Source organism: Ciconia boyciana, chromosome 24 (genome assembly GCF_034638445.1).
Source record: "Ciconia boyciana chromosome 24, ASM3463844v1, whole genome shotgun sequence".
Classification (NCBI taxonomy): Eukaryota; Metazoa; Chordata; class Aves; order Ciconiiformes; family Ciconiidae; genus Ciconia; species Ciconia boyciana.
This window is the reverse complement of record NC_132957.1, coordinates 6,299,529-6,326,564: the sequence shown is the minus strand read 5'-3', so window position 1 is coordinate 6,326,564 and position 27,036 is coordinate 6,299,529. Positions and strand designations below refer to the sequence as shown.

The 27,036-nt window shown below is 61.4% G+C and overlaps 1 protein-coding gene across 20 annotated transcripts; it reads left to right on the top strand.

Moving 5' to 3' along the window:
• The first annotated feature begins 6,698 nt into the window (after positions 1-6,698).
• LOC140643445 (transducin-like enhancer protein 2) lies at positions 6,699-25,951 on the top strand. 20 transcript variants are annotated; one of them, XR_012039580.1, is made up of 22 exons: positions 6,726-7,139; positions 7,233-7,330; positions 8,056-8,119; positions 9,533-9,577; positions 11,601-11,663; positions 11,896-11,970; positions 12,447-12,639; positions 14,913-14,929; positions 18,448-18,549; positions 18,865-18,909; positions 20,237-20,377; positions 20,478-20,609; positions 21,492-21,633; positions 22,823-23,040; positions 23,443-23,519; positions 23,865-24,114; positions 24,295-24,542; positions 24,672-24,819; positions 24,900-25,099; positions 25,236-25,312; positions 25,393-25,488; positions 25,612-25,630. XR_012039580.1 is itself a non-coding variant. In XM_072845193.1 (22 exons), the coding sequence occupies exons 1-22, from the start codon at positions 7,116-7,118 to the stop codon at positions 25,831-25,833; spliced, it is 2,628 nt and encodes an 875-aa protein (XP_072701294.1). In that variant the 5' UTR covers positions 6,728-7,115; the 3' UTR covers positions 25,834-25,947. The 20 variants fall into 20 exon arrangements, 17 of the variants coding, with proteins under 17 accessions (XP_072701291.1, XP_072701292.1, XP_072701307.1 ...); XM_072845193.1 differs by having other exon boundaries at positions 6,728-7,139; positions 24,900-25,050; positions 25,612-25,947; XM_072845199.1 differs by having other exon boundaries at positions 6,728-7,139; positions 24,900-25,050; positions 25,393-25,481; positions 25,612-25,824.
• Positions 25,952-27,036: the final 1,085 nt, after the last annotated feature.

Below are 27,036 nucleotides of genomic sequence, written 5' to 3'. Positions count from 1 at the left end.
TGACGCTGAGCGAGCAGGTTTCTGATGTGAAAGGCCAACACAGCTTCGGGCCAGGGGCTGCTGCGATGTGACAGTTGCTAAAACCATCTCTGCTCTGTAAGTGCTGCTGAAAACCCCCCTGGGAGCATGCTGGCTGTGGGGAGGGCTGGAGCTTTTAGAGCGCTTTCACCTCGAGGTCACTGGTTCAAACTCAGCCTGGGGGTAGGGAGCACCGTAAGTGAATGTTATTCCTGATGGATGTGCAAGGGAGGAGGATTTAGGAGAAATGGGTCTGGGGTGTTTTCAGGCTGGCGATTTCAGAGGAACAGACGTCCCTGTTGTTAGAGCTAATTAGCAGCCTCAGTTCAGTGGGCAAGGGGTCGAACAAACCATGAGGCTGCTGGCTGAGCATCCTCAGCTGCCAGCAGGCTGGGGCCGGGGAGCCGCTCCTGCCTGGGCTGTGGATATCTCCTTGCTCCCTGCAGGAGACTAATGCACTGTAAAGTATAAAGACAGAGCTTTTGGGCTCTCCAAATCCCCTGCACCTCCCAGCAGCTGCTGAGCTGCTCCACTCCTGCTTCCCCCGGTGACCCATTCCTGAAGCATCGCACCCAAAGCATTTCTCTGGGTGGTGGCAGGCACCCTGCTATCCCATCCCACGGACAAGCAGTGCTGCAGTTCCCCATGCTTCCAGCCTGGCTCTGTTTGGAACCGCCAGATTTGCTTCTGGATCTCCAAAGGGAGTAATTTCATAGAGCGCCTTACCAGATTTGGGCTGAAATCTAACCGCATATCAAAATCTGCAAATCTAACCCATACCAGCAGCAAAAAAAGGGTTAAAAACACATCCCTCATGACTCTCCCAGTAGCTGCAGTCTTGAGGAAACAGCTTCTCTCCTTCCAAACAGGCTGCTCTGCCTTGTCACCTCTCTCATGGCTGGAGCCATGAGCCCCTCTCCTGCCCTGGCAGAAGAGGCTCAATGCTTGTCGGAAGCTGGTGATGAGGGGCTCCAAAGCTCTGCTGATCAGGGATGGTTTAAGACTGGCTCCTGGCAGAGAAACCCCTTCTTCCTGTGTGCAAGAGGTGGTGATACAAGAGTGGAAGAGGGACACAGGCAGACAGGCTGAGAACCAGCTCTCCTGGCACCGGGATCCTTGGAAAAGCTCAGCAAAGCCCTGGCTCATTAAGAGGGGATAGAGAGCAACCTAGTGAACACCCCCCGTCCCACTGTCCAAAGAGCTTTCAGCTGCAGCAGATGGAGAGCTGGCCAAGTCCGGAGGGCGGGGGCAGGACCCCCTCTGTCAGCACCCCATGCCCTGACCACAGAGCAGCACAGCGTTTAGCCTCGGTTTGACAGCAATTTCTGCTTGCAGCTGCCAGGATCTTGGCAAAACTCTGCTGTCTCACAGCTCTTCCCCTTCCACCTGCCTGTTACTGGAGGGGTCATAAACCAGCATCTTTCCTCCTCAATGAGGTAAGCAGGTGCCAGTTTTTCAGTGGCGAAGGAGGTTTCCACACCTGTTTGACTCTCGGTCCATCCCCTTCAGCTTTTTCCCATCGGACAGATCCCTGTTGTCTCTGTGGCAGCAGCGGGAATCGCCTCCACCACATCCCCCTCCTGCTCCCACCCTCCTCATTTTTCAGCGCAGCTTTGCTTGAAACAATGGCACAGCCTGCAAGCCAGGAATGCTTTGCAGCGTGGTGGAGCAGGGCCTCCTTCCCAATTCATCACTAATGCAGGAACGCCAAGCCCTTCCTGGCTGCAGTGAGCACAAGATAAAAGCTAAAAGAGGCATCAATAATTAAAAACCACTCAAAGCCAGTAAGTGCAAACAGGAGCCAACATACAGATCGAAGGCAGCGCCAGAGACGAGAGTCTGTCAGCTGCTGGGTTGGTCTAAGGGCTCCCACATCTCTCTTGCGGGCGTCCCCCCCAGTCCGCAGCCCTGTGGTGACAAGGTGTCCCTGGCACAGTGGGAGCACAGCAGTGCAGGGGCTGCGGGTGGGAGCGCATTGGCTCTGCAACGTGCTGGGGGGGGCCCTGCCCAGGCATGGCAGGAGAGACGCCCCCCAGCTCCCGCATGTGATTTGCCTTGCAGATGCTCTGGGGACACATGGCTTTAAAGAGCCGGTGACAGCACTGGGGTCCTGGGGATGGGGACCTGTGGTTTGGTCCCAGGAGCATGGCTGGAGAACCTCGATTTCTAGTGCAGCTTTGGCTCAGCTCTTGTGGACTTGCTGCCAGTCCCTTCCCTCAGTTTCCCTTCTCATCTCATGTTCGTTCCAGGACAGACTCCAGCCAGGATAAGGCCCCTGTTTCTGCCAGCTGCTGGTATAAATGCCCAGGGAAATTCACGTTGTCTGAGGGTGCCAGGAACTCAGCTCTGCTGAGTTCAAGGCTCCTCATTCAAGTACACAAGTGAGAAGCTGAAAAACAGGATGGTTTAGAAACGTCATGGTCATCCTTGCTCCCTGCTTCCATAGGCCAGGCAAACTGGTTGATTGAGTTCTGGCAGGGAAAATCCGAGTCTTCGAAATCTGGTGACCCCGGTTCTGCCCCCCCTGCCCCATAACAGCCCTATTGACCCAAAAACCCTGTGTGCAAACCCACCACCACCTGGCTGCCAAAAAGCCGACCCAGGGCTGAGCTTGCCCGTGCACTTAAATGCAACAGGCCCTGAACCCACATGGACCCGAAGAGGCAGGTGCAGGGAAGCAGTCTGCAAAGAATGGGGCATCCCCAGCTGCCATGAGGAGACTGAGGCAGTGCTGGGTCCCAGCTGTGCCCTCCTCTCTCTTCCCATCCCCAGCAGCCTCCTGCCAGGCCAGCAAATAAACCTGCAAAACTGGACACACAGCGGCTTTGCGCTATGAGAGCAGCCCCCTCGGATGCAAGATGGTTGTATGTGGCTCTTCACCACCGACCTGCCCGGTGCTCGTGTCAGGAAGGCATGGAGCAAAGCAGAGCTGAGCAGAGCAGGCGGGAGAAGGGGCACCCAGGAGCGTTTCAGACCAGAAGCTGGAGGAGAGCCTGTGCATGCAGGCTTCAGCTGCCCCAAGAGCAGCAAGCCCTGGTCGCCCATAGGCACCTCTGAGAAACGCAATGGTCTCTGCCCTTGACAGTCCGCTCTGGAGATGTGATGGGTATGGGAGGCTGCGCAACGGGGGCGCGTGGGGAGAGAAATTACTCGACCCACGGCACAGAGCTGGGACAGAGCTGGGGCTGCCCTTCCTGGAGAGGGCAGGAGGCTGCGTGTTCCCATGCCCCAGGCTGGCGTTTGGGGAGGGAGCTGAAAGGTAAAAAAAAAAATCATCGGGGTAATTCCAGACGCAGCAACCTGTTTTGCTTGGATCTGGGTTCAAATGGCAAACGCAGCTCCCAAGTGTCCCGAAGCCTGGGCTTGTTTGGTTTCTCTGCTGGTTATAAACAGAACTGCTGTTTACAGCCCTCGCCTCTCAATCCTGGCATGGATTTCAAACGCCCTCGTCCTTTGGGGCCCTTCCAAGCACTGCTGCTACCAGGCACAAGTGCGTGGCTGCTGCGGGAAGCGGCTGGGCCCCCGGCTGAGCGTCCTGCAGTGGGCGGCAGCAGCCAGGACTCAGCCCGGCTTTGCTGGCTGGTCTCAGCCACGTCCTCTGCCCTGCGCCTCATGTCCCTACACCCGGAGGGAGGAGTGGGACCAGCTCCCTCTGCTGCTGCATCCAGAGGCCTGTGGGTGCAAAGGGTTAACCGCGGTTGTTTTCTTCCCAGTCCAAGCACATGCTGAAGCAAATTAATCTCTGGGTTACAGGCAGTCCTGCTCCAGGGCCCATGTCAATCATTAATGGAGGGTGATGAAGACGCGCGTGACATCCATCATTCCGGAGCTGCCTGTTTCAGGTTTACCTGTGTCACTCTCCAAGACAGGAGAGCAGAGAAACTGCCTAAGGAAAACCGGTAATTTTTGGTAAGGAGTTTTGAAAAATGCTGCAAAACATCTCAGTCTCTCCTTCCCTTGAAACAGCATCTGAAATGTTTCCAGCTTTTGAAAAAACACTTTCCTTAAACAAACCAAAAAAACCCCTCCCCCAAATGAGGCAAACCAAAAATAAATTCTCTAAAGCTTTACATTTGGATTAAAATATGTATATTCATATGTGTAGATATGATATACACACACATATACATGCATATAGGAAAGGAAGGCATTTTTTCACAGGCTGTGCGGCCAAGGTGGTGGGCTAGCGGCTGTCCCTGCCTGCGGCGCTGGGTCTGCCCCGTGAACGCCTGTGGCCAGGGAAGGCAAGGAGGAAGGCGCAGAGGCTGGACAGGGGCTGGCTGCTCGCTCGGGACCGTTTGGGGCTGGAGGGGCCCGAGCCCAGCCAGCCTGTCCACTGCCATGGGAAGGCCCCCAGTCCCTGCCGGGGCACTGTGGGGAGGGGGCAGTGGCAGCAGGCAGCCCTGGGATGGCACGGGGCAGGGACAGGAGGGAGAGCCTCTGGTGCCCACCACCTTGCCCCTGCCCTGGCTGCTGCCATCATGCAGCGAGTAAATAACACAATTAATAAAAGATTAGGATGAAATGTGAGGCATTAAATATTTAACTTGTGCCTGCCTGTGCAGTGCCCAGGTACAGCTGGTCCCTGCAATATTTAATGGTTGCTCCCCACTCTCCCTTTACCACTCGCAAACGTGGCGACTTCACGGCAGGCTGCGGCAGGAGGGTCCTGGGGGCCGGGGAAGGGCCCTCGGTGGGGCGGGAGGGGCTCTTGGGACACGGCGCTTGGCCGCAGATCGCGGGGCTGGGGCAGGCCGGCAGAGCTGCCCGGCTGGGCTGGGGGCCTGCGCCCCGGCCGGGGCTCGGGCCGGCGGGGGAAGGGACAGGGGCCCGCGGCTTGGAGCGGGGTCCGGATCGCGGCCTCGGCCCCGCGGCAGGAGGTGCCTCGGACCCGGGGGTCGCGATGCTGGCGAGGGGCTGGGGCGGCCCCCGCTCCCCCGGGGCCGGGGCCGGGGCCGGGACCGCCTCCCTGCTCCGGGCAGAGCCTGCGGGCAGGCCTCCCCTCCGCGGCGGGGGCGGCGGCCCTCCCGCCCCGGGGGCACCGAGCCCAGCGCTCTGCTTCCAGCGGAGGGGCCGCTCCCCCCGGGCGGGGGCTGCTGCGCAGGGCGGGATCGTCCCCGGCTCGGCCGATCCCGGCTTAATGGCACAGCGACGCTCGAGAATCGCGCGGCGGGGCTCGCACCGGCGGCGGGTGCGGAGCTGCTGCTGCCGGCCCGGCCCGGCCCGGCCCGGCCGCCGCAGCCGCTTTCCGGGAGCCACCAGGAACCTCCCGCGGCAGAGCCGAGGTCGGGGGTTCCCTTTCTCCCCGCGGCGCCGGGGTTTCCCCCGCTCTCCCTCCCGGAGTCCGCAGGGAGGCTGAGCCCGGCGGCTGTGGCGGCTCCGGGCCCGTTCGGGCCGCGGCCGCCCCGCCCCACCGCCCCACGTTACTTTGAGTGGCAGCCGGCGGCCGCCGCAAGGTCTTGTGGGCCGCGCAGTCCGCCCGCCCGGGCCGCCCGCTGCGGAAGCCCTAGCCGCCCGGCGGCTCTGGGCCGAGCCCGCCGAGAGGGACCGGCCCCGCCTCCGTGGGCCCCCGGCTCGCAGCGGGCGGGGCGGGCCCGCCCCGGGCGACCGGTGCCGCGCAGGGCGCAGCGAACGGCGAACTACGACTCCCAGCGTGCCCTGCGGCGCCTCAGCTGGGGTTCCTGCGGCTCGCTCGCTTCTCATTGGCCTTCCTGGCAGGTGGCGTCACGAACCCATGTGGGAACGGGGCAGGGCGATTGGCTGACGCTTCCGCAGCGGCAGCCAATGGCAGGCGCGGCCACCGCCGCTGCGGGCCGTGGGGCTGCTTAAGGTGGAGCGGGGTCACCGCGGCTGCTGCGCGCGGGGGGAGCGCGTGCCTGGCGGGACCCGATCCCGCCTGGCCTCTCCCCACACCGGCGGGGCAGCGTGGTCCGCCTGGCCGTCCGGTGCTCCCGGCCGCCCCGGACAGCCGGGGGGCCGGTCCCGGGGGGCCCCCCCAGCGTTGCGCTCTCTGCAGTCCCGCGCCCAGTCCCCGCTGGGCGAGCACGGCCACAGCCTTGGTGGCCCGGCCCGGTGGTGAGCCGGCGCACCGGGCGTCCGCAGCCCCTGGGGTTCCCGGCTCGGTCGGGCTCTGTCAGGCTGCTTTCGTTTGTGCTTTCGGTGCCTCCGCGCTGCCCCGCCGGCGGGCCGGTGCTGTGTCTGCCTGGAGGGGGGGGCGGAAACGGCGGCTGCGGCCGGCTGCGCGCCCGGGGATGGGGATGCTCCGGGGAATGAGGGAGCTCCCGGCCTCGGGGGCTGTCGGCGCAGCTACGCTCCCGACTCTGTCCGGCTCCGCGGCACGGCCCCGCGGGGACGTGCGGGAGGGAGGGGGGTCCCAGGGCGAGGGAGGAGCCCGGGGAGGCGAGCGGGGCTCCGGCGGGTCCGGAGGGCTGGGGCAGCGGTGTGGGCGGACGCCTCCCGGGTGGTTCCACTCGGGCCCGGAGCAGTGGCTCCAGGGCTGGCCCCTCCCCGGGACCCCCTCGGTCTCCGGCATCGTCATGGGAGCGTGGGGTCGGAGCGGCCGGCCTGGGCCGCCGCGGGCACGGGGCCGGCAGGGCGGGAGACTCCGGTGCTGCCCGGGCGGGCGGCGGAGCCGCTCCCTCCCGCCGTCCGGAGCCCCGTGGGCCCCCGCGTCCTGCGGAGACGCGCCACCTTAAGCGGGCGCCGGCGGACGGGGCGCTCGGGGCCGGCGGGGCCGGGCGGCAGCTCCGCCAGCCGGAGAGCGCCGGGTCCCGCCGGCGCCTCCCGCTCCCGCCTCCTCCGTGCCCCCGCCCCCGGCCCCCATGGGGGGCGAGCGGAGACCCCGCGGCCGGCGGGCCGCCCCCCCTGCCCGCCCGCCCGACGGCAGCCGGCTTCGCCCCGCCTGAGCCGCTCCGCGCCCCCGCCGACCCCCCCGCCTCCGCGCGGACCTCGCGGCCCGGCCGCCCTCCTGCTGCCGGCGTCGAGGCGAGGGACCCCCGGAGCCCGGCGGGGGGAGCTCCCCCGCCAGGGGCGGAGAGACGGGCGGGGAGCAGGGGCTGGGGAGCCGGGGGGCCGGGGCGGGGGCCCGGGCCCTCAGGATGTTCCCGCAGGGACGGCACCCGGTAAGTACCAGGGCGGGCGGGGGCCCGGCGGGCCGGCCTGGGCGAGGGCCGTGCGGCGGAGCCACAGCCACCAGCCGGGCCGTCACTCCCCAGACCCCCCTCCAGCCCGGGCAGCCCTTCAAGTTCTCGGTCCTGGAAATCTGCGACCGCATCAAGGAGGAATTTCAGTTCCTGCAGGCGCAGTACCACAGGTGAGGGGCGGGCGGAGCGGGGCTGCAGGGTCGGGAAAGGAGGCGCGGGCGGGGGACCCCTGTTTTAGATGGGGGCATAGGGTGGGAGGTGGGGAGACGAGGTGGCTTAGGGGACAGGAGGTGGCCGGGGGTCGGGCAGGGCTGCAGGCAGAGGCGGGCGACCAGAGAAGGGGCATACCGGAGACTTGGGGGCATGGGGAGAGGGGAGTCCAGACACGGGGGAGGATGGAGCACAGACCAGGGGGTGAATTGGGGCAGGAGGAGATGGAGACAGGAGTCCTGGTGAAAGGAGTGCTTGGGGAAGAACGGCAGAGGGGTCTAGGCTGAGGGGTAGCATGAAGCCGTGAATTGGGGTTCCAGGTCTTGAGTGGGGGTCCCAAGGGGGGAACCACCCATGGTTTGTTTCCTCTGGTTGAGCTGGGTGTGGGGTGATGTGGAGGGGATGCAGCGGTGCTGCGGGAGCAGAGCACCCGGTGGATGCGATAGACCATCCGGGGGGGGGGAGTGGGGACTGCATAGGCAGCACAGCCACAGGGGTTCAGGTCCCCCAGGGATGGCAACACCGGTTAGGGGTGGGCGTGTGACACCCCCATGGCCCCATGAGGCTGTCGGGGGAGGCAGGAGATGTGCCGAGCTTGCCGAGGTCACGGGGTGGAAAGTGGGAACTGGGGGGACAGGGCAGGAGATGTGGGTCCGTGAATGAAAACCGTAGATCCTCTTTGCAGCCTCAAGCTGGAATGTGAGAAGCTGGTGAGCGAGAAGACTGAGATGCAGAGACATTATGTCATGGTGAGCTACCCTGCCCTGTCCCCTGTGTCTCCCCCAAAGCATCCCTGGCTGCCACCCTCTGGTGAGGTCCCGGGCTCTGGGGCTCCACTCGGCTGCTCAGCCAAATGGGCCAGCGGCCTCCCCGAGCCACCCCTGCCAGGGGGTTGCCCGGCCTGGGCCTGGCCTGGGTGGTGGGGCTGGAGGATGTGTGAGTTAGGAAGGAGTTAATCGTTATTCCTAGCAACGGCTGGCTCTTCTGCTGATGTCTGCTGCCACTCCGTGCTGCTTGAGCCCAGGAATCGTGCCATAGGTTTTGTCTCTTTTATTTTCTTCTTTTTCCTTTTTCTGTTTGGCCTTTTAAGAGCTCTCTCCCCCTCCTTCCTGTCTCTCTCCCAAGGGGGGGGTGTCTTGGAAGTGGTTCCCCAAGGCTAGTGTTCTGGGTGGAAGGGGAAGCTGCCTTTAGAAGGAGCAGGGCAGGACCCCTCCGCGGTTGCCAGTGTGTGGTTAATAGCCCCTGACACTGACCCACGCCAGGCACCAGACAGAGACAGGCCTTCTGCCAGTAGCCCTGGCAGGAGGGGGGGCAGCTGCTGGAAGGAAGGGGAGGCGATGGGAACTGCAGAGCTGGAGCAGCATTCCCTCTCCTTCAGCCTCTGACATTACCGGCCCCTCTAGGGAAAGGGGGAACTCAAATTATGCCATCCAAAGGGCAAACAGACCTAAACTTGGGCAACCCCCATCCCCTGGGTGATGCCAGTCCCCTCCATGAGGCCAGGGGTGTACTAGGCTTTATTGGCATCGCAGGGCATGTTCCTGTCACCCACTAGCTGGGATCTCTTCCCACATCCCGGAGGCTTGGGATTCCCAGAGGTGGGCTGCCACCTTTGAAATGGGCTTTGCTGGAGGAAGGCAGGTCTTCTGGTTCCCCCCCTTCTTGCCGTCCTCAGGGGCGAGGGGAGGGGGTCTGCTGCTGTCACCACTGCCAGAGTCACTAGTGAAAGGTGTAACCTGATGTTATCTTTGCCTTTGCGCAGATATGCCCACCTGTGTGACTACATGGGCAGCTGCATCAGGGAGCGGATCTGTGTTAGGAGTGGGAAGGGATGGGCCAGGACAGGAGGGGATGTGGGGGGCAACAGGGCTGCCTTACACCAGCTTAAACTCATGCAGAAACTGCAGTGTAATCATCACAGGTGTTAAACAGTCTGCACTGTGGCTGCTCCCTACCTTGTCCCAGGCTCGTGGCAGGGGTCTGGGCCCATGGCGTGCTGGCCAGCTGTTTCTCGTGGGCTGGGGGGAGCAGGGACTCCCAGCAGCAGCAGTGGAGTTTGGCTGGGGGGAGCAGGGGTGGGCTGGCTGCCGAGTCCCTGGCTGGTGACAGGCCGGTTGCTCTGGGCAGCTCCTAACCAGGCTGTGTTGTGATTTTGCTCTCAGTACTATGAGATGTCCTACGGGCTGAACATTGAAATGCACAAGCAGGTAAGTGAGGTGGGGTCCGGGCCAGCAGCAGGGGATGGTGGGGAAGAGGCCAAGGATGGAGACTTTGTTGGAAAATTATCTCGCTCGTCCCCGTGTAGCTGTAACGGAGAGGGAGACGTAGCAACGGCACTGTGCGAGGGGCTGGTCTGCAAAGGGGTTCAGCAGTTGTCAGGATGTATACTACTGAGTTCTGGTAGGTGCCTTGGGACAGGGCCTCCTCCCTGCCATCCCAAAGCACCTCTCAGAGCCTGGCTGTGAGCCCTGCGCATGTACCTCCCCGCAGCGGTTCCCTGGGGCCCGGGACGCAGGAGGGAGGAGGGAACGTGGAGGAAACAGCAGGAGCTGGAGCCCAGAGGCAAATGGATTGTCTTTCTTTTCTTTTCTCTTTTTTTAAATCCCCTTTTCCTCTCCTGAAGCCAGAGGAGTGTTTTCACCCTTCCCTGGTTCCCCTTTTGTTCCAGCGTTAATTTGCTTTCCCTCTTCAGATTTATCAATCTAGTCATCGCGGGCTCTCTGCCAGGGAAATTAGTTTGGACCAATGCCTGACAAAGTGGCAAGTCAACTGCCATATTCCTCCAGCTGGCTCAGCCCCTCCGAGTTTGCTCCTTTTGTTAGCAGGGAGAGTCGTAGAGCCTGCGAGCACGTTCCTGCCATCCCCACGTGCTCCGAGCTCCGGTGGGACTGGGACCCAGGGGTGGGACTGAGACCCAGGGGTGGCCCAAGCCACGCAGGCTGACAGAGGTGATGGCCGAGTGGTTGGGGAGCAGGAGCCCTGGCCCACCGGGGTCCAGCTCCTGGCTCTGCACGGGCAGGAGAGGTCCAGAGGAGCGGGGTGGTCTCCGGCTCCTGGGGTCCTGCGTGGGTGTCAGGGCAGTGGCTGACGCAGCAGCCGGGACCTGCAGGTGACCAGGGGCTGGTGGGCGCGGGGCGTGCTCCCCGGGGTGCAGGCAGCCTTTGAGCGCAGCAGGTAAACGTTCCCTTTGTTCTTTGCCGGTTTTGCTCGTGGTTTGACCTCTCTGCAATGCTGTCAGGGATTGTCAGAAACCTGAGACGAGAAAACACTTCAGAGCAGCCAATTCCTCAGCCAGTGCCAGAGTGGATTTGCAGCGGGGGGGGGGGTGGGGGGGAATCAAGTTTTCCCCCAGAGGCACTGGTTTTGTTTTGGAGAGACTGGGCAGGAAGCCACAGCCCCTTCCCTTGGGAAATGCCGCTTACCCCAGTGGGGACATGGCCAGGCTGTGGGTCTGTCTGTAACCGCAGGCTGGGGAGAGGACGTGCCAGGTCCTTTGCATTTCCTCGTTGCCCCTTGCTGGCTAGGGGAGAGGTACGGGGGTTCTCTGTGCCTCCGCTCGCCTCTGGAAGGAGCGGGAGAGCTGCCGGTGCAGGGCTGGGAGCGGGAGCCCCTTCTCTGGCCGGGGTGGGGAGGGCAGAGCAGATGCCTTGCAGGGCTTTGCTGGCGCGATGCAGAGAGGGCTGAATTTGTTTGTGTGAATTTTGCATCCCCCTTGCTCTCCCCCTGGGTTCAAGTCCGATGTTCAGGGAGAGAGAAAGCAGCATGCCGATGGCCCGCTGCCAGCGCTTGTGGCTCGGCTCTCCTCCTTCCCTGCCAGCCTGCCCGCTGGCTGCGAGAGTGGCAGCCCACAAAGCCAAGATGGGTTTGGGCTGAGGAAAGCCAGCTGGGCTGTGAAAGGACTGACAGTTCGGAGCTCGGCTTGGCCTGGATCCACAGAGGGGTTTAGGAGTTGGGTTCCCTCCCGTGTGCCTGAGGGAACCTGACAGCCTGGGAGGGTCCCACAGCCCTGGGCAGAGTCCTCCCTTGGCAGCAGCTTGGGAAATCCCAGCAGGGACGCAGAGGCAGCAGGAGGATTTACGCTGGGCGGGTGTGGGTGGGGAGAGTTTCTCTCCTCCGCAGGGGCTGTGTGCGTCTGCAGGATGCTTGGCTGCTCCCCTCTCTGCTGGAGGGGACAGGACGGGGCTCAGAGGCCTCCCGTCCGTCCGTGGTGATACCTGCTTTCTCTTTCAGGCAGAGATTGTCAAGAGACTGAGTGCCATCTGTGCCCAGATTATACCCTTTCTGACGCAGGAGGTAAGGGGGGAGGCAGGGGATGTGCACCGGACTGCTCGGGCTTCTCTCGAGGCCCTTGGGAAGGGACGAACCTGAGTCCAGCCTGAACAATGGGAGGTCTGCAGGGGGGAAACCTGGGCTGGAGGGACAGGAGAGGGGGCTGCACAGCCCCAGGGCAGCTGGGATGATGCTGGGCCGTGTGGTCCCTCTGGCCAGGAGCACGGCGTGACCTCCCTGTGCTCTTCCTTCCCAGCACCAGCAGCAGGTCCTGCAGGCTGTGGAGCGGGCCAAGCAGGTGACCATGGGGGAACTGAACAGCATCGTCGGGGTGAGTCCCGCTGCCCGGCCGTGGGCAAAAGGCTCTTTCTTGGTCGGGGGTTCAGACCGCGCTGTGATGGGGGAAGCCACGGTCTTTACTACTTTGATAAGCCCAGGACTGGTCCCCTGCGGTGAGAGGGTTTGCCACTGTGTCCTGAAGGCGGTGGATGGCCTCTGGGATCCTCCCTGGCCCCCGCCGCCCTGAGCAGGGCAGGGCAGGGCAGAGCCGTGGCTTGGGCTCGTCTGCCATGTGTCAGGATCACATCTGCAGCGGGGAGGTACTCGAGGTGCCCTGGGTGGAAGGGGCAGGCTATGTGACCTGGACTGTGCAGCCTCGACAGCTCTGCTCCCCTCCTTGTCCTCGCGTTGTGTCTCATCCCATTGCGCTTTGCATCGCAGTTCATGCAGGAAGCTGAAGGGTGCCGGGCACGGCTGGCTGCGGCTGTCTCCTCCCGGATCGAGGATCATTTGCTCTTTCTCTTTCAGCAGCAGCAGCTTCAGCACCTCTCCCACCACACATCCCCCATCCCGCTGACACCCCACCCCTCCAGCATGCAGCCTTCTAGCCTGAGCGGGGTCAGCAGCACCTCGGGGCTCCTGGCCCTCTCGGGGGCATTGATGGCACAGTCTCAGCTGGCTGCCAAGGAGGACAGAGTGGCCCAGGATGGGGAGAACAGAGGTAAGGGGAAGAAGCACAGCTGGATAATCCTTCAAAGGCTGGCTGAGTCAGTGCTGGGCAGACATCCCAGAGGTGCATGGGCAGTGCTGGGATGGATCCTGCTGCCTGCTCTGCCTGTTTCCCAGGCCTCCTCAATGCCTGGCAGCTGCTCCCTGGGGCCAGGGGGAGCGGCAAGCACTGCAAATGACAGATCCAGCTAATTAAATATCTGCAGCCCCAGGGAGGTTGGCTCTATTTCTGACCAGGGGAACGGCTGCCGTGCAGTGTTGGTGTGCGGCAGTGGCCAGGGGTGGCTGCGTGTGCACCCCAGACGCTGGGCAGCAGGGCTCTGGGCACGCGTGTGTGCACACATGGGTCTTCCTGCTCCCCTGGGTATTTCCACTGCATGAGGGTCCCCCCTCCACGAGGCAGCTGGGAGGGCGTGAGATCCCTGCCACAGAGAAACCCTCTATTTACACCAAGGTTTACACCAGGTAAAGATCTGATGCCCAAAGCCGAGACTCTAAGGGAAAATACTATTGCAAGCCCCTGGTAGAAATTGTGGGAGCCACAGGTCTGTGGCAAGGACTTTAGAAAGCAGAGCCTTATCGCATGTGTGGTGCCTTGTAAATAGCAGTAATTCCTCATCCTTATGGGTGCCTCCTCCTATCAGGATCACAAAGTGCTTTACAAACATCATCAATATTTAATCATCGTTAAATCAGTGCTGTGAATGCTACTGGCAGGCCTGGGCCAAATTAATAACACCACCCAGCTTTGCTGGTGGCTTGTTGCTATTGAAGTGCTGGCCGAAGGAGAAGCTGCTCTGAGCTCAAGTTGCCTTCTGCAGAGAGCAGGCATCAGGTGTTTTTGCTGACAGGAAGACTGAGGCACGGGCAGAGGGCTCTGGGCAGCAGGGCAGCTCTACGGGCTAGAGACAGGCAGTAAAATTCAGCACCCGTAGTGATGCTTCTCTGTAAACTCCTCTGGGGAAGGTTCTGGCTGCTCCCGATGTCCCCGATTCAGGGCCTGGAAATGCTCCTGGGACAGGACCCAACGGTCACAGCAAAACTGGGCAGTGGAGGGGTTTGTTGCATTTTCCTAATGATCCGGTTTTGCTTGTAAGATTTCAAGGTGGTGAAAATAGCAGCAGGAAACTGTCTGTGTCTGCTTTGTGCCCCTGTACGCAGGTGTCTGTGGTTTTAATTCTGTCAGTGTTTCTTTAAGGATGGCCTTCCCCGAAGGAGAAAAGCAAACTCCAGAGAGAGGATAAAAGCAGGCTGTGCTGTGCCTGCCTTAACCCTTAGAGACCCAGGCAGCCTGTGCTTCCAGCAGCAGCTCCTGCCATGCACAGCCCAGAGCTGCTCCTTGGCAGGGGCATCCAGCCATGGCAGAGGGTGCAAAGACACCCAGAATAATTCCTTTTAAAAAAAAAAAAAGTGAAATGCTACATATGGCTTGCCTTAATCCCTGGTGCTCTGCCACAGTTAGCCAGAGCTGGTGTGGATCAAGCTGAGCCAGGGCCGAAGTGCTGGTGGCAGGCACCCAGTTCCTCTGCCTCCCCTTTCCCTGGCTTCTTGCTGACCATAGCCTTGGAGCAGCCACCCACATGGAGAGTCCCTCATCTCCTGATACCCGCCTGCCTCCTTTTGCCAGCAGAGACTGGGATGAGCTTGTTCTCTCCAAATGCTGATGCAATAATTAGGAGTGAAAATCAACCAGGAAGGGTTGCTAGACCCCAGCCTATAACCCCATGCTTAGGTTTGTAGCAAATGCCTGGCACTTCTTCCCTGAGCCCAGGGAGGTGGCCCTGTTTTGCTGTGCATGTAAAAAAGCCTTGGAGGGCTTCCAAGCAGGGCTTTTTTTTTAGCATGGCTTCTTAAGGAAATAGGATGGGTGTAATTCAGGAGGTCTCAGCTGGCCAGCCCCTCCTGGCAGCCTTGGACCCATCACCACGTCCAGGGAAGAGATTCCAAAGCTGGAGTGAATTTCTTGAAAGTAGGTGGGTGGATAGAGCGATTCCCCCTGCTTCCCTGAGGAAGACTGATGTGCTCACCTCCTATTAGATATCAGAGAATCCACACTGTAGATGGGCAAAGTGGGAAATGGGGTGTGATTTTTTTTCAGCCCATGTCCCACTGTCTCCTCCTGCATTGCCCTGCAGTGCCCCCCTCTCCTCCCTGCCCGGGCACCTGGGGCACGGCCTTCGCGTTAACAGCCTCTTCCTCTCTTCCCCTCTGCCTCGCCGACACGGACCTGCCCGGTCGCTCTCCTTGCTGCTGCCTGGGCTCCAGAGCGCACCCCGAGCCGGGTAAGTCGTACTGGCACGCCTGGCTCTGGCTGGGCCGGTGGCCTCAGCTGGCCTCAGTGTGTGGGCCAGTAGACAGGCTTTCCCTTCACAGGGCTCTGCTCAGCAGCCTGCCAGCCCCCAGCGTCCCTTCGAGCATCTCCAGCATGTTCCAGGCGGGAGTCAGAGCTGGCTGCCGGCTCCTGGGAAGGGCTGTGGGTGCTGGGGGAGCCCGGCTGCGGGGAGGGCACCCCGGGGCAGTGGTGGGCTTGACTTTGGGGCAGCCTGGTGCTCGGAGCTGGGGCTGGCAGTGCGGGCAGGCGCAGGGGCTGTGTCTTCTGCAGGCGCTGCAGCCGGCTCCCTTGGCAAGCACTCACAGTAGGATTTGCAGGAATGTTTTGTTTCCTGACCTTTTCAAAGAAAACAGCCTAGAGGTAGCCGAGTTGTCCTCTGTCCGTGGCTCCAGCACAAGAGGAGGCAGCGGCGGGGACTGGGGTTTCGTTTGCACGTGTGGCCTGGTTGGGGTTGCAGGGCTCCTTGGGGAGGGGAGGCAAGGCAAGGCAGCTCTGTGGGCAGAGCAGGTCCATGCTGTTCCCTTGTACGCCACGGCCCAGGCCCCCTGCTCTCCTCCTGCTGTAGGCACCGGGTCTCCCATTCATTCTTCCTGATGTGTGGGCTCCTTTCCTCCCCCTCCCTCCCCAGCTTGGTGAATAAGGGCAGGGGACATCTCCCCCTGCCACTGTGAGTCACCTTTCAAGGCTGTCTGTGTTTGTATGCAAGGTGACTAGGGTGACAGGCTCCCAGGGCTGGCCTTCCCCTGGGTACTGAGTTTGCAAGGGCTCAGCATGGCAAGAAGGTAAAGGCAAGCAATGAAGCTGGGGGTAGGTGAGGAGACGGACTTGGGGCAGCGCTGCCCTCTCCTGCAGGCAGTGCAGGGGTCCTCATGAGGCTGGGCCAGGTCTTTGTATTTGAGGAATTTTGGGGTCATCCCTATTTCTCAGTGGAGCTGATTTCCCCAAGGCGTAGAAAGAGCTTCCTTCTAGGCCAGCCTAATGAAGGGGGCCCTGACCCACATCCAGCTGTGCATTCCCACCCTTGTTTATCCAGGGAAAAGCGTCCAGCCCTTCTTGCTGTTGCCCCTGAGCTGGGCCCAGCACTTCTGTCCTGGCTCCTGGGGCAGCCCAGTCCCTCTGGGGAACAGCACTGCACATGTAAACCCAGCTTGATCCCCAGGGGTGTGAATGCACAGGCTCCAGACCTGCTCTTGCACCTGAGCTGGCATCTGCTCCACTGACACATGCATGGCGGAGGCAGCACTGAAATGCAGTCGTGTCTAGGGTTGAATGGAGCCACGTCTGAACTCCACGGTGCTGCAGGCTGGCGAGTAAATCCAGCTGCAGTGTGGAGGGTGGGAGCAGACGAGTGGTGAATATGTGTGTGTAGGGGAGTCCAGGAGAACATCTGAGTGGAGGATGTAAGACAAAGGGGCTCTGCTTACTGTAGCCCCTCTTCCCTTTGCTTTGCTTGCTTGGATGGGCTGTGTTTGCATCAGGGTTTTGTAGCTGAAGGTTCTGGGCCACCTCAATTCAGAGTCTTTGCTGATGCAAGGATCTAAACGTCAAGGGCTGCTCCTGAAATAACCAGCTCTGTCCTTTTCAAGGGGTTTCCAGTTTAGGAAACAGGCTAATCAGGTCTCCTTACCTAACTAAGCCCAGTGCTGCCAGCCCCTCTGCAACCCTTGGCTGCCCCCTCCCTTTTAAGATACCCCCCAGCCTGTCATGAGTCCCAGGTCTGTGACTCCCTTCCCAGGCTCCATGGCTGCAGTAAGCCAGAGCTCCAGCTCCTGGTACAGGCAGGGGAAGGAAGGGTTAACGAGCCCCTCCATTGGGGAGCAATTGGCATTGATCTTCATAGGCTTGCAGTCAGGTGGGAGAGGAGGAGGGAGAGACAGTCGGTCGCTGTGTTGTGCAGGATGGATCACCCCTGTGATCCCATATATACCCGGGTGCCTCCTCCAGAGATCACCCAGGGGACAGAGAGCATTCTTTCTGCTCCGTGGTTGTATGTGTGGAGGCTCTTAATCCTACTGTGCTGGAAACAATCAACCGTGTGGGAGCCCTGGGACAGGGCATTTTCTCCCTGACCCCCAGCATGAACAGCTCTGCAGAGCAGTCCTGGGAAGGTTGGGGAGCCATGCCCCAGAAACTGCCCCAGCCCAAGCACCCCGGCTGCTCTGGGAGGGAGGGCAGCCTCTCCGGTAACCAGTGCCAGCCTGGTGTTCCTCTGGTTTGCAAGAGAGCCAGGGGGCTGTGGGTGGGCAGGCACCACTTGATTGCATTACCATCCTGCAGCAGCGAGTGGGGGGAGCGGGAGGGGATTTGAGACACCCCTGCAGCAGCTGGCAGCATCTCGGGGAAAGGGTGATGGTCCTGCTCGGCCCCATCCTGCTTCCCAGCCTGCCGGCTCCCGCAGCGGCAGGGTTAAGGTGAAGTAAACATGTCTCCAATGGGGATTTTCCACTCTGCCATGCCTTGTTATCTTCCGAAGGGGTGGATCTGCTCTCCAGCCACACTGGGGATGCTGCCTCGCTCAGCTCCTGGCTTCACGCAGCCCTGCGTGCCAGTGGCTGGGCCAGGGCATGGCTGTGACTCCTCGTCCTCCCCCGTCCCTGTCACTACGGGGCTCGTCTGCTGGCTGGGGCTGTTGCCCCCCTGCCCCATTGCCCACCCCTCTGCTCTGGCAAGGAAGGGGAGCCTGTGGCTTTGGGGTTTTGGTCAGGGCTTTGTTGTCTCCCTCTTCCTCCTGCCTGCCAGCCAGGGAGATGTGCTGCTTGGGTGGAGGCAGTGATGGGCTGATGGACCCGACCGGCTGTGCTCTCCCTGGGGAGGGGCTGAGGCGTGGGGCCTGGCCAGATTTGAGAGGCGAGGGGTGGGCAGGGGAAGGGTTTAGGGCAGCTCACTCCGGAGTCATTTTGGGGCCAAGCTGGAAAAGGGAGGTGATGGCGTGTTGGGGCTGCACGTGGGTGAGTCTCTGAGTGGCCTAAAAATGCATCTGCCTTCTGCCCATGCCAGGAGACTGTGGGCCGGCAACCCCCAGGGATGGTCCCCCTCCTGCTTCCCTTCCCTCTGCCCCATCAGAGCTGAATGGATGAATTTGGGCTAGAACTCAGGGGTCTGGAAGCATCTTCCCCAGCCTTGCTTAAAGCTCCGTACTAAACCCCATCTTTGCCCCCAGGTACATTTGGATCTTAGAGGACTCTTGGCCAAGGGTACATGGGATGCCACAGGTATCTGCACAGAGGGGGAGAGTAGTGCTTCCCCCTTTGGCCCTGACAACTGCTTGGTGGGGGAAGGGGACCCCTGTCCCCCCGACCGGCTGTGCCACAGGTTGCACAGGTAGCTGGCTGGATGCTGGGCACCAGCTGGGCGCAGTCAGCAGCAGTGGGAGGTCTCTTCCAGAGAGGAAACGCGGCTGGCAGGGCTTTGCGAGCTACCTGCTCTCCCGCCGGCTCACACTCCTTCCTCTCCCCCTCTCTGGCTCAGAGCGTTTCTGCTTCCCCTCCTGAGAGCCTGCAGGATGAGGAGCGGACAGGAGGCACGGGGCTGAAGCGGAAGCGGGAGGAGAAGGACCTGCCTGGGCATTATGTGAGTGCACCAAAGAGCGTGGTTGTGGGAGATGGGCCCGGGCCCTGGAGGTGTCCAGGGAGCTCTGTGCCTGCCCTGGGTGCAGAGGGCTGTAATCCTGCAAAAAGAAGCTTACAAAATGAAGGGCCCCGGGGAGGCCCCTCAGCCAGAGGGTTGAGTTGCTGCCTGCAGGGCATGGTGTCGGTCCACGAGAAGTGATGTGCAGGAGAAAATGGGGTCTCTCTGCTGGCTGGGGTCCTGTGGGGCAGAGCCCAGAGCTTGGTCCAGTCTCTCCTGCTCCTGACTGAGCCTTTGCGGGTTTCTTCCCCCTTGCAGGATAGCGATGGAGACAAGAGCGACTACAACCTTGTGGTGGATGAGGTAAGCCCACACCCTTAAGGGCATGCTGAAGCCTCGCAGGGTATCTAGCTCAAGCTGTAGTCGTCGGGTTTAGGACTCTGGTTCCCGAGCTTTGGGGTTCGTTAGGCTCTGGGTCATTGCTGCTGGGCAGGAGTGGCCAGCCAGGACACGTGCCAGCCCTGCCCTGGTGTGTTCGTGCTAGCCAAGGCTGATTCCGATTCGTGGTGCTCCAGGTTGAAGGTTGTGCCAGCCAGGGCTCAGCTTTGCCAGCCATAGAGTTGGCTCTGCTTCACAATCCCATTTCAACCCCTCTCCTGTAGCATCCCATATGGGAAGGCTGATAAGCTGGGATGAGAGCCCCAGGGAGCTGGGCTTGCTGCTGGCAGCTCATGCACGTGGAGGTGGCAGGAGCAGGCAGGCGTGCAGTGCTGCCTTTGGCAGGAGAGCTCGCAGTGCACCCCCGACCCAGCCTGGCCCCGCCAGCCCCGTCCGGGCGGTCACATACAGTGCCTGGCCTTAGAGCAGTCTTGACTTTAACACACGGACCCTGCGTCCGTGTCTCAGTGCAGGGGGTGCACTGAATTTCAGCCTCTTGCAACCAAACTGCCAGATGCTTCTGGTACAGCCTTCCCTGACCACCAAGGCAGGTACAGCAGTACTTCATCCCAGCCCCAGCTATTCTTGGCAGAGATTATGTTTTCGGGGACATCCCTTTTCTTCCCCTGGAAGACTGGGGGAGGGACAACACACGTGAATTATTTTTTTTTTTTGTCCTCTTGCCACTTCCCAAGAAAATACAAGCCCTGAAAGGAACGTCAGCAGGGATTTCTGCAGAAAACGACACTTATAAATACTGCTCATCGGTATAATTATGGTGATAAAAATCACAGCCCTAAGTGAATGGTTATAGGAGTAAAAGAGCTGATGGGTGGCCTTGGCTCTGAAATGCTGTCGAGGGGCTGCCAAGAGGCCCTTTCTCAGTTCCTTGGGTGTGCTTGTTGCCGTCCCTCCTTGTGAAGGCATCCATGGCCACCAGTGTCCTCTGAGTCTGCTGTTGCCTCTAATTTTGTTGAAAGAGAAAAATCAAGGAGGTTTCTGGTCCAGGGGACTGTGGAGCAGAGCTGAGGCCTCTAAGCAGAAGCTCCTCATTAATGCCGCTCAGGCAGACGCGGGACAGCGAGCGGCTGGGCAAGCAGCTCGCCCGGCAGGCAGGGGGGAGCAGACGGAGCCTTGATGGTCCCTGCTGGGCTCTGGGCCTGGGGGCGGCTCTCTGGGGCCCCTGTCATGCCTGCCCTCCTGCGCGGAGGGACTGGGTTTCCCGCTCCCCAGAGACCTCTTCTTCCCTCAGGACCCCCCCTCGGAGCCTGGCAGCCCTGGCCATGCACCCAGCAGCCGGCTCCCGCCAGCCCGCCGGGAGATGCCCGAGAGCCCTGCCTCCATCGCCTCTAGCCGAAGCACGACGCCCCTCAAGCCGAAGGACCAGAGTCTGGTAGGGAGGCGCATGGGCAGCCTGGGCCGTGGGTGGGCCGTGGATGGGCAGCGGGGCCGGAGACTTGGCCCCGAATTTCTCTGTGGCCCATCTTCTGCAGCCTGAAGGCAGGCAAGGAGATGCCAGTGCTGAGTGTTTGGTACCCACCGCTGGACGCCCCAGCACTGGGAGCAGAGGCCCGTGCCCTCAGAGGGAAGCTGATCATCTGCTAGGCAGAGGCCTGGCTCTGCAGGTATTTTCCATCCGGCTGCCTGCAAGATTACACAGAGCTGCTCATAGCAATCGATTTTTCTTTGGGGTTTTTTCCCTTCCTCCTTGCCAAGCACCAGCCCAATGCTCAGATTGAAACATCAGCATGCGGGAAGGGGGAGGGACGTTTACGCTACTCCTCGGCCCTCCCAGCCACCGCAGGGACCGAAGTGATGCATCCCTGCCATCCCGGGGTCAGGAGCCGGCTGGGGGCCATGGGGAGCAGCGAGCGGTGGCTCCCCAGCACAATCGGATTAGAGCAGACAAAGCGCCCTGAGCAATCTGCCAGCGCAGCGCGTAGCTTTTCTCTGTTATTAATTTTTTTTTTCCTTTGCTGGTGTCAACAAAATCCCCAGGCAGAAAGAGAGGAAGAAAAAAGAAAGGAATGAAATAGCTGTGGGGATCGAAGAGGCCGGTTCGTCCCAGGCATCCTCCTAGTCCTGCTCTGCACAGGCTGGGGACAGGGGTGCCCCCTGCACAAGAGGGATTTCACACGAGGGAGCAGCAAATCTCTGTGTAACAGCCCCGCGGGGCCTTGTGCCAGTGGCAGGGTGCTGCAGGGGTGCAGGATTGTGGCAGTTTGGGGTGATGTGGGGCTTGCATTGGGCGTTTGCACTCGGGGAGGGGAGCGGAGACACGGGGCTCCTTCCACACCACGGGAAGGGCACAGGGCGCAAAGGAGGAAAGGAGCGGGGTTCAGGCGCAGGGCAGCTGAGTCCCGATCCAGCTCTGTCCGGGAGCGGTGCCTCTTGGTGCCCCCTCCCCTCCTGGGTGGTTCGAGGCTGTTGGCAGGCCTGTGGTGCTGGGCATTGCTCTCCTGGGCAGCGGTCCCGCCGCTGAGGCTGCTCTTCCCTCTGCCATGCAGACCGACCCTCCAGCCAGCACTCCCACCTCCAAGCCCTCCGCTTCATCGCCGCCCCGCGACTCCCTCACACCCGGACCCGGGCCCAGCTCAGCCGCCTTGCTCCGGCAGCCCCCTGCCAAGGCACCTGCCACTGATACCATCAGTGAGTGTTGGGGGATGGCGGGGGGGTGTCGTGCTCTGCTGCGGATGGTGCTGTGGGGCTGGGGTGAGGGGAGGCAGGATGCTCTCTCCTGTCAGCAGAGCTGGGGCAGCTGTTTTGCTCCGCATAATCAAACACGTCGACCATGGCCAATGTGTGCACCTATGCGCAATTACCACCTACCCGACTGCCAACGCTTTCCTGGTGGGCTCAGACCCACTGGAGGTGGTGTGTCAATGTGCGGAGCTCTTTGCTATGGGTGTTTGGGGGAGGCAGGTGTTTTGTCTGGAGATTGCAATTTTTATTTGACAGGTTGTCATTTTGCTGTTGCTATGTGAAGCCACATGCTTCAGGGCTTGGCAGGAGGGGTGGCCAAGTGCTGCCACCAGCACACGGGGATGCAGGAGGCCAGGACATGGCCGGTCTCCCTGGGCAGCTGAGGATGTCCACAGGGGTGAGGATCTGCATGTGCTGGGTCCTGCAGAGACTCTGGGCAAGATCCAGCTGACCCAGGAGTCCCTGTCAATGGCTGCCACCTTCTTCTGAAAGCACAGGGGAGGGGGGGTGAGCACTCAGTAGTGGCCCCTGTGGTGGCTGATGGTGAGCTTGGTCATGTCCCCTTTTCCTGCCTCGGTTTCCTTGAAGACATTTAGGGAAGCCTTGGGAAGAGGTCTCTGGAATAGCTTGGCCACTGTCTAGCCAAAGGGACCAGAAGGTGATGGGAAGAGGACAGCTAGCCCAAGGGAGAAACAGAGCCAGGACTGGAGACATTAAACCCTTGTCTGGCTAGAAAATTACAGCAGTTTAGCAAAAATTGAATTGGAATCGATTTCAATAAACCGTCGAAACCCTGGAGGTAGAGCCACTTAGTCATCAACTGCAAGTAATTTGGCCTGGCCAAGACTGAAAAGGCCTTGGCAGCAGAGATGAGGGTTGCTGTGGGTTAGCAGCTGGTCCGTGGTGCATCCTTTGGAGGGATGGAGCCATTTGATCTCCCGTGCTGGATCTGCATCCCAGATCCCTGACTGATGGGACTCAGGGGCTGCGCCTCTCCTTTGGTGTTTGGCTCCCAATCCATAACCTGCCTGCCCTCCTCCTGAGCCGCTGGTTCGTGCCAGGCTTGGCTGGGCTGGGTGCAGAGGTGATGCTGCCTCTTGCTGCCTGGCTTCTGCCAGATGCCCTTTTCCCTTAGGTGATGCTCGCTCACACGCATTGGCCAGGGCCAATGAGTGGGTCTCTCCTCGTGCAGCTCTCCGCAGCCCGCTGAGCATGTCCAGCCCCTACACATCCTCCTTTGGGATGGTGCCTCATGCCGCCCTCAACGGGGAGCTCCCAGCCCCCAGCATGTACATGGGCATCCACCTCTCGCCGCAGGTCAGCAGCGCCGTGGTGTACGGCCGGTCCCCAATGGTAAGTTGCTGAGGGACAGGCCCAATCTGCCAGCTCGTGTTGGCCCTGCCGCCTGTCCCCTGCTGCATGCACTGTCCCTGACATGCAGTATCTGCACTGCTGCAGTGAGCTCAAGCCGGGGGGGCTGCAGCCATAGGAGGGGCTCCCTTCTGGAGGTTTGGGTTGTGGGGCCAGTGGAGGCTGCAGAGCTCTCAGAGAAGCCCCCACTGGTGTGTAGCTGTGTCTTTGGGAGCCCATTTTGGCCTTTGTCACTTGCATGTGGAGGAAGCAGCAAGCAGGGACCTTGTGCAGAGCTGCGCTGGCCCCATCCCAGGGCATGCGGGGAAAGGCATGAGCCCAGCCATCGTGTCCCCTCCTGGGGGTTTGTCACTTTGCTCATCATGTGCCCTTTGCTTTGTGCAGGTGGCTTTTGAGTCGCACCCTCACCTGAGGGCTTCCACCATCTCATCTTCACTCTCCACCATCCCTGGAGGGAAACCGTAAGTGTAGCGGCACGCAGGGGCTGCGGGGGGTGGGGGTGCACAGCAAGGGGCCGAGCTGGGCGGCATGGGGTGAGTGTGGGGGGGAAGCGTCCTTCCCCACGGCTCATTTCTACACCCAGCAGGTGTAGAGCACGGCAGGGCCTGGCTGGAGTTTCTCTCCACTTCTGAGTCCAAGGTTGTCATTTCATTCCAGGCAGCTGGTAGTAACAAGGAGCTGGTTAATTGTATCCCTCATTAGCCAGAGTGCACCGGACACCTTCCACCTGGCTGTTGGGAGAGGTCGGTTCCTGCACTCAGGCATCACGCAGGGATTGTTCAGTCCTCTCTTCTGCTCCCTTCCAGCGCCTACTCCTTCCACGTCAGCGCTGACGGGCAGATGCAGCCGGTGCCTTTCCCACCCGATGCCCTCATCGGCTCCGGCATCCCCCGCCACGCTCGGCAGCTCCACACACTGACCCACGGCGAGGTGGTTTGTGCTGTCACCATCAGCAGCTCCACACAGCACGTCTACACTGGGGGCAAGGGCTGTGTGAAGGTGTGGGACGTGGGGCAGCCGGGCACCAAGACAGCTGTGGCTCAGCTGGACTGCTTGGTAAGGAGGAGGAACAGAAAGGTATTTTGTGGGGGCCAGGAAGAGGAATGTGGCCCTTTTGCAATGGAGGGGGACAGAGGGTCCTTTCATGTCTGTGATGAGAAAAGGAGATCCATCTCCTGTCCCCTGCACTGATCAGCTCCTTCTTCACTTGCCCCGTTTGCTGAAATCCCAATTCAGAACCACGACAACTACATCCGCTCCTGCAAGCTGCTCCCCGATGGCCGGAGCCTGATTGTGGGGGGGGAGGCCAGCACCCTCTCCATCTGGGACCTGGCAGCCCCCACACCCCGCATCAAGGCCGAGCTCACCTCCTCTGCTCCCGCCTGCTATGCCCTGGCCATCAGCCCCGATGCCAAAGTCTGCTTCTCCTGCTGCAGTGATGGCAACATTGTGGTGTGGGACCTGCAGAACCAGACCATGGTCAGGTGAGCCCAGGGCAGGTGGCTGGTGGCACAGGGCAGGAACAGGAGGAGGCGGCGGAGAGATGCCGGCTCTTAGGGAGCTGGCAGCCCTGATGGCCGTGCCCTTGCCCTCTCTGTCCCCCTCTTTCCCAGGCAGTTTCAAGGCCACACGGATGGTGCCAGCTGCATCGACATCTCTAACTACGGCACCAAGCTGTGGACAGGGGGGCTGGACAACACGGTGCGGTGCTGGGACCTGCGGGAGGGGCGTCAGCTGCAGCAGCACGACTTCAGCTCCCAGGTAGGAGCTGGGACGGGCTGGGAGCACCACGGGGCCGCTGGGCCCTGCCAGGCCACTGCCTGACCCTGTCTTTCCCCCAGATCTTCTCCCTGGGGTACTGCCCGACGGGAGAGTGGCTGGCGGTGGGCATGGAGAGCAGCAACGTGGAGATCCTGCACGTGACCAAACCCGAGAAATACCAGCTGCACCTCCATGAGAGCTGCGTCCTCTCCCTCAAATTCGCCTCGTGTGGTAGGCGAGCGCTGTGTTTTCTGCTTGGGCTGTGTCGACTTGGAATAGGGTGTGGCTCCATGCAGCCCCAGACGGGTTCTTTTGGTCGTGTGTGTGTCATCCCTGTCCCGTCCCCCCCCATCCCCCCCCGGCTCGCTCCCCTCAATGGAGTCCCAGACACTGACCCACTTTGTCTCCTGCCCCAGGGAAGTGGTTCGTGAGCACGGGGAAGGACAACCTGCTGAACGCCTGGCGGACGCCCTACGGAGCCAGCATCTTCCAGGTGCGGGGGAGGCATTTGGACGGCGGGGGTCCAAATGCCGCCAGTGCTGCCCTCACCCCCCCCACCTCTCTCACGTTCAGTCTAAAGAGTCCTCGTCGGTGCTGAGCTGTGACATCTCCCTCAACGACAAATTCATCGTTACCGGCTCTGGTGACAAGAAGGCCACAGTGTACGAGGTGGTGTACTGAGGCCCTGTCTGTCACCATCCCTCGTCCAGGCTCACCAGGCTTGGCGGTGGCCTCCCGTGCTGGGCCAGCCCTCCTGCAGCCCTGTTCTCCCTCTTCCTCCTCTCCTTTCAGCCACCACATCAAGGCGAGCGCACCAGCCCTGCTCCCCCACCCCGGTTCCTGCCCGACATCGCAGAGGTGAAGGGGAGAGCTGGAGGTGAGCGCTCATTGGGGCCAGGCGTCCCCCCACGCTGGGCAGCAGCCAGGGGCTGGTCTGGGCGCCCTAGGGCCTGTCTGTCTGTCAGGGTGGAGGCAGGGGGAGCTGGAGGGCAAGATGAGGCCAAGAGTGACTGAGATAGTGTTGCTCCTGAAATACTGCTACTGATTTAATGGCACCCATTTTCTGCTGCAGAAACAGCTGTAAATTATCAGTAAAGAATTGTATTTAACTGTGTTTTCAATCCCTTACTAATAAAAAGGAACAAAAGAGTGGCTGGCTCTGGTGGCGGGCTGGGGCCTGATCTCACTGGTGGCCAGCCCTCGAGCCCCTGAAACGGCGCCTGTAGCTCTGCCCACGGAGCGGGGGGCTCAGCCCCCTCCCACGGTGGCAGCCGGGGTGCGGGGCCCCGCACCAGGGGAGACAGAAGCAGGAGATGCTCCCGTCCCACCCCCTCGTGGGTGCAGACCAAGGGTCCCCTCAGCTGGGGCTTCCCCAGCCGGCACCACCCAGCTGGGCTCGGTCCCGGGCAAGGGCAAGGGCTGGGCCATGAAATGCAGCCGAGGGTCCAGGAGAGGCCCCTGCACTCCCTTGGCCGCAGCACTGGAGAAGCCTTTCCTACCGTGTCGAGCTGCTCCTGCCCTGGCTGCCCGCCCGCCGCAGCAGCCCCGGCTCCGGGCTGGATCCATGAGCTGCGCCTCGGGGCCGGGCTTGGGGCAGGAGCACATCACGGCCCCTGGGCCACAGCCGGCAGCACCCCGCTTCCCTGCCAGCCCTCGCCGTGGCTGCTGCTGGCGGGCTGCGCTCCAAGGCTCTTGGCAACAGCCCTGCTTCCCCCACGGCAGCTCTGGCGGGAAGCCAGACCGATAAGCCAGCGCCGACTGCTCACATCTCATTTCCCTCACAAACCGCTTCCTCCAGCGCTGGCCTCTCCCCCACACCCTGCAGAGACAGAGGCTGCTCCAGGGATGGCACCACACAGCAGCCACCACCGCACATCCTTCCCCTCGCGGTCAGCAGTGCTCCACCGCGCACAGGACGAACGCAGGGCTGAGCGGAGGGAGCACAGGCAGCGCCGTGCTGCTGCCAGGCCCCGCAGCCCTGCCCGATGCAGGAAAGGGAACGGAGCGGAAAGCTGCGGTGGCCGCAGGCAAGGGGGCTACTGCTCCTGCTCCCCTGGTCTCACCCGTCTGCACCTGGCTCCATCCCACCACAGAACACCGAGGCTGCTGCCCAGGACAAGGCCCAGGTGTGCTTTTTTGTTGGTTTTTATTATTAAATACACCCTAGGAGGCACAGAGGGGGATGAGGACAGAGCCCATCCAGCCTTAGCAAAAAAA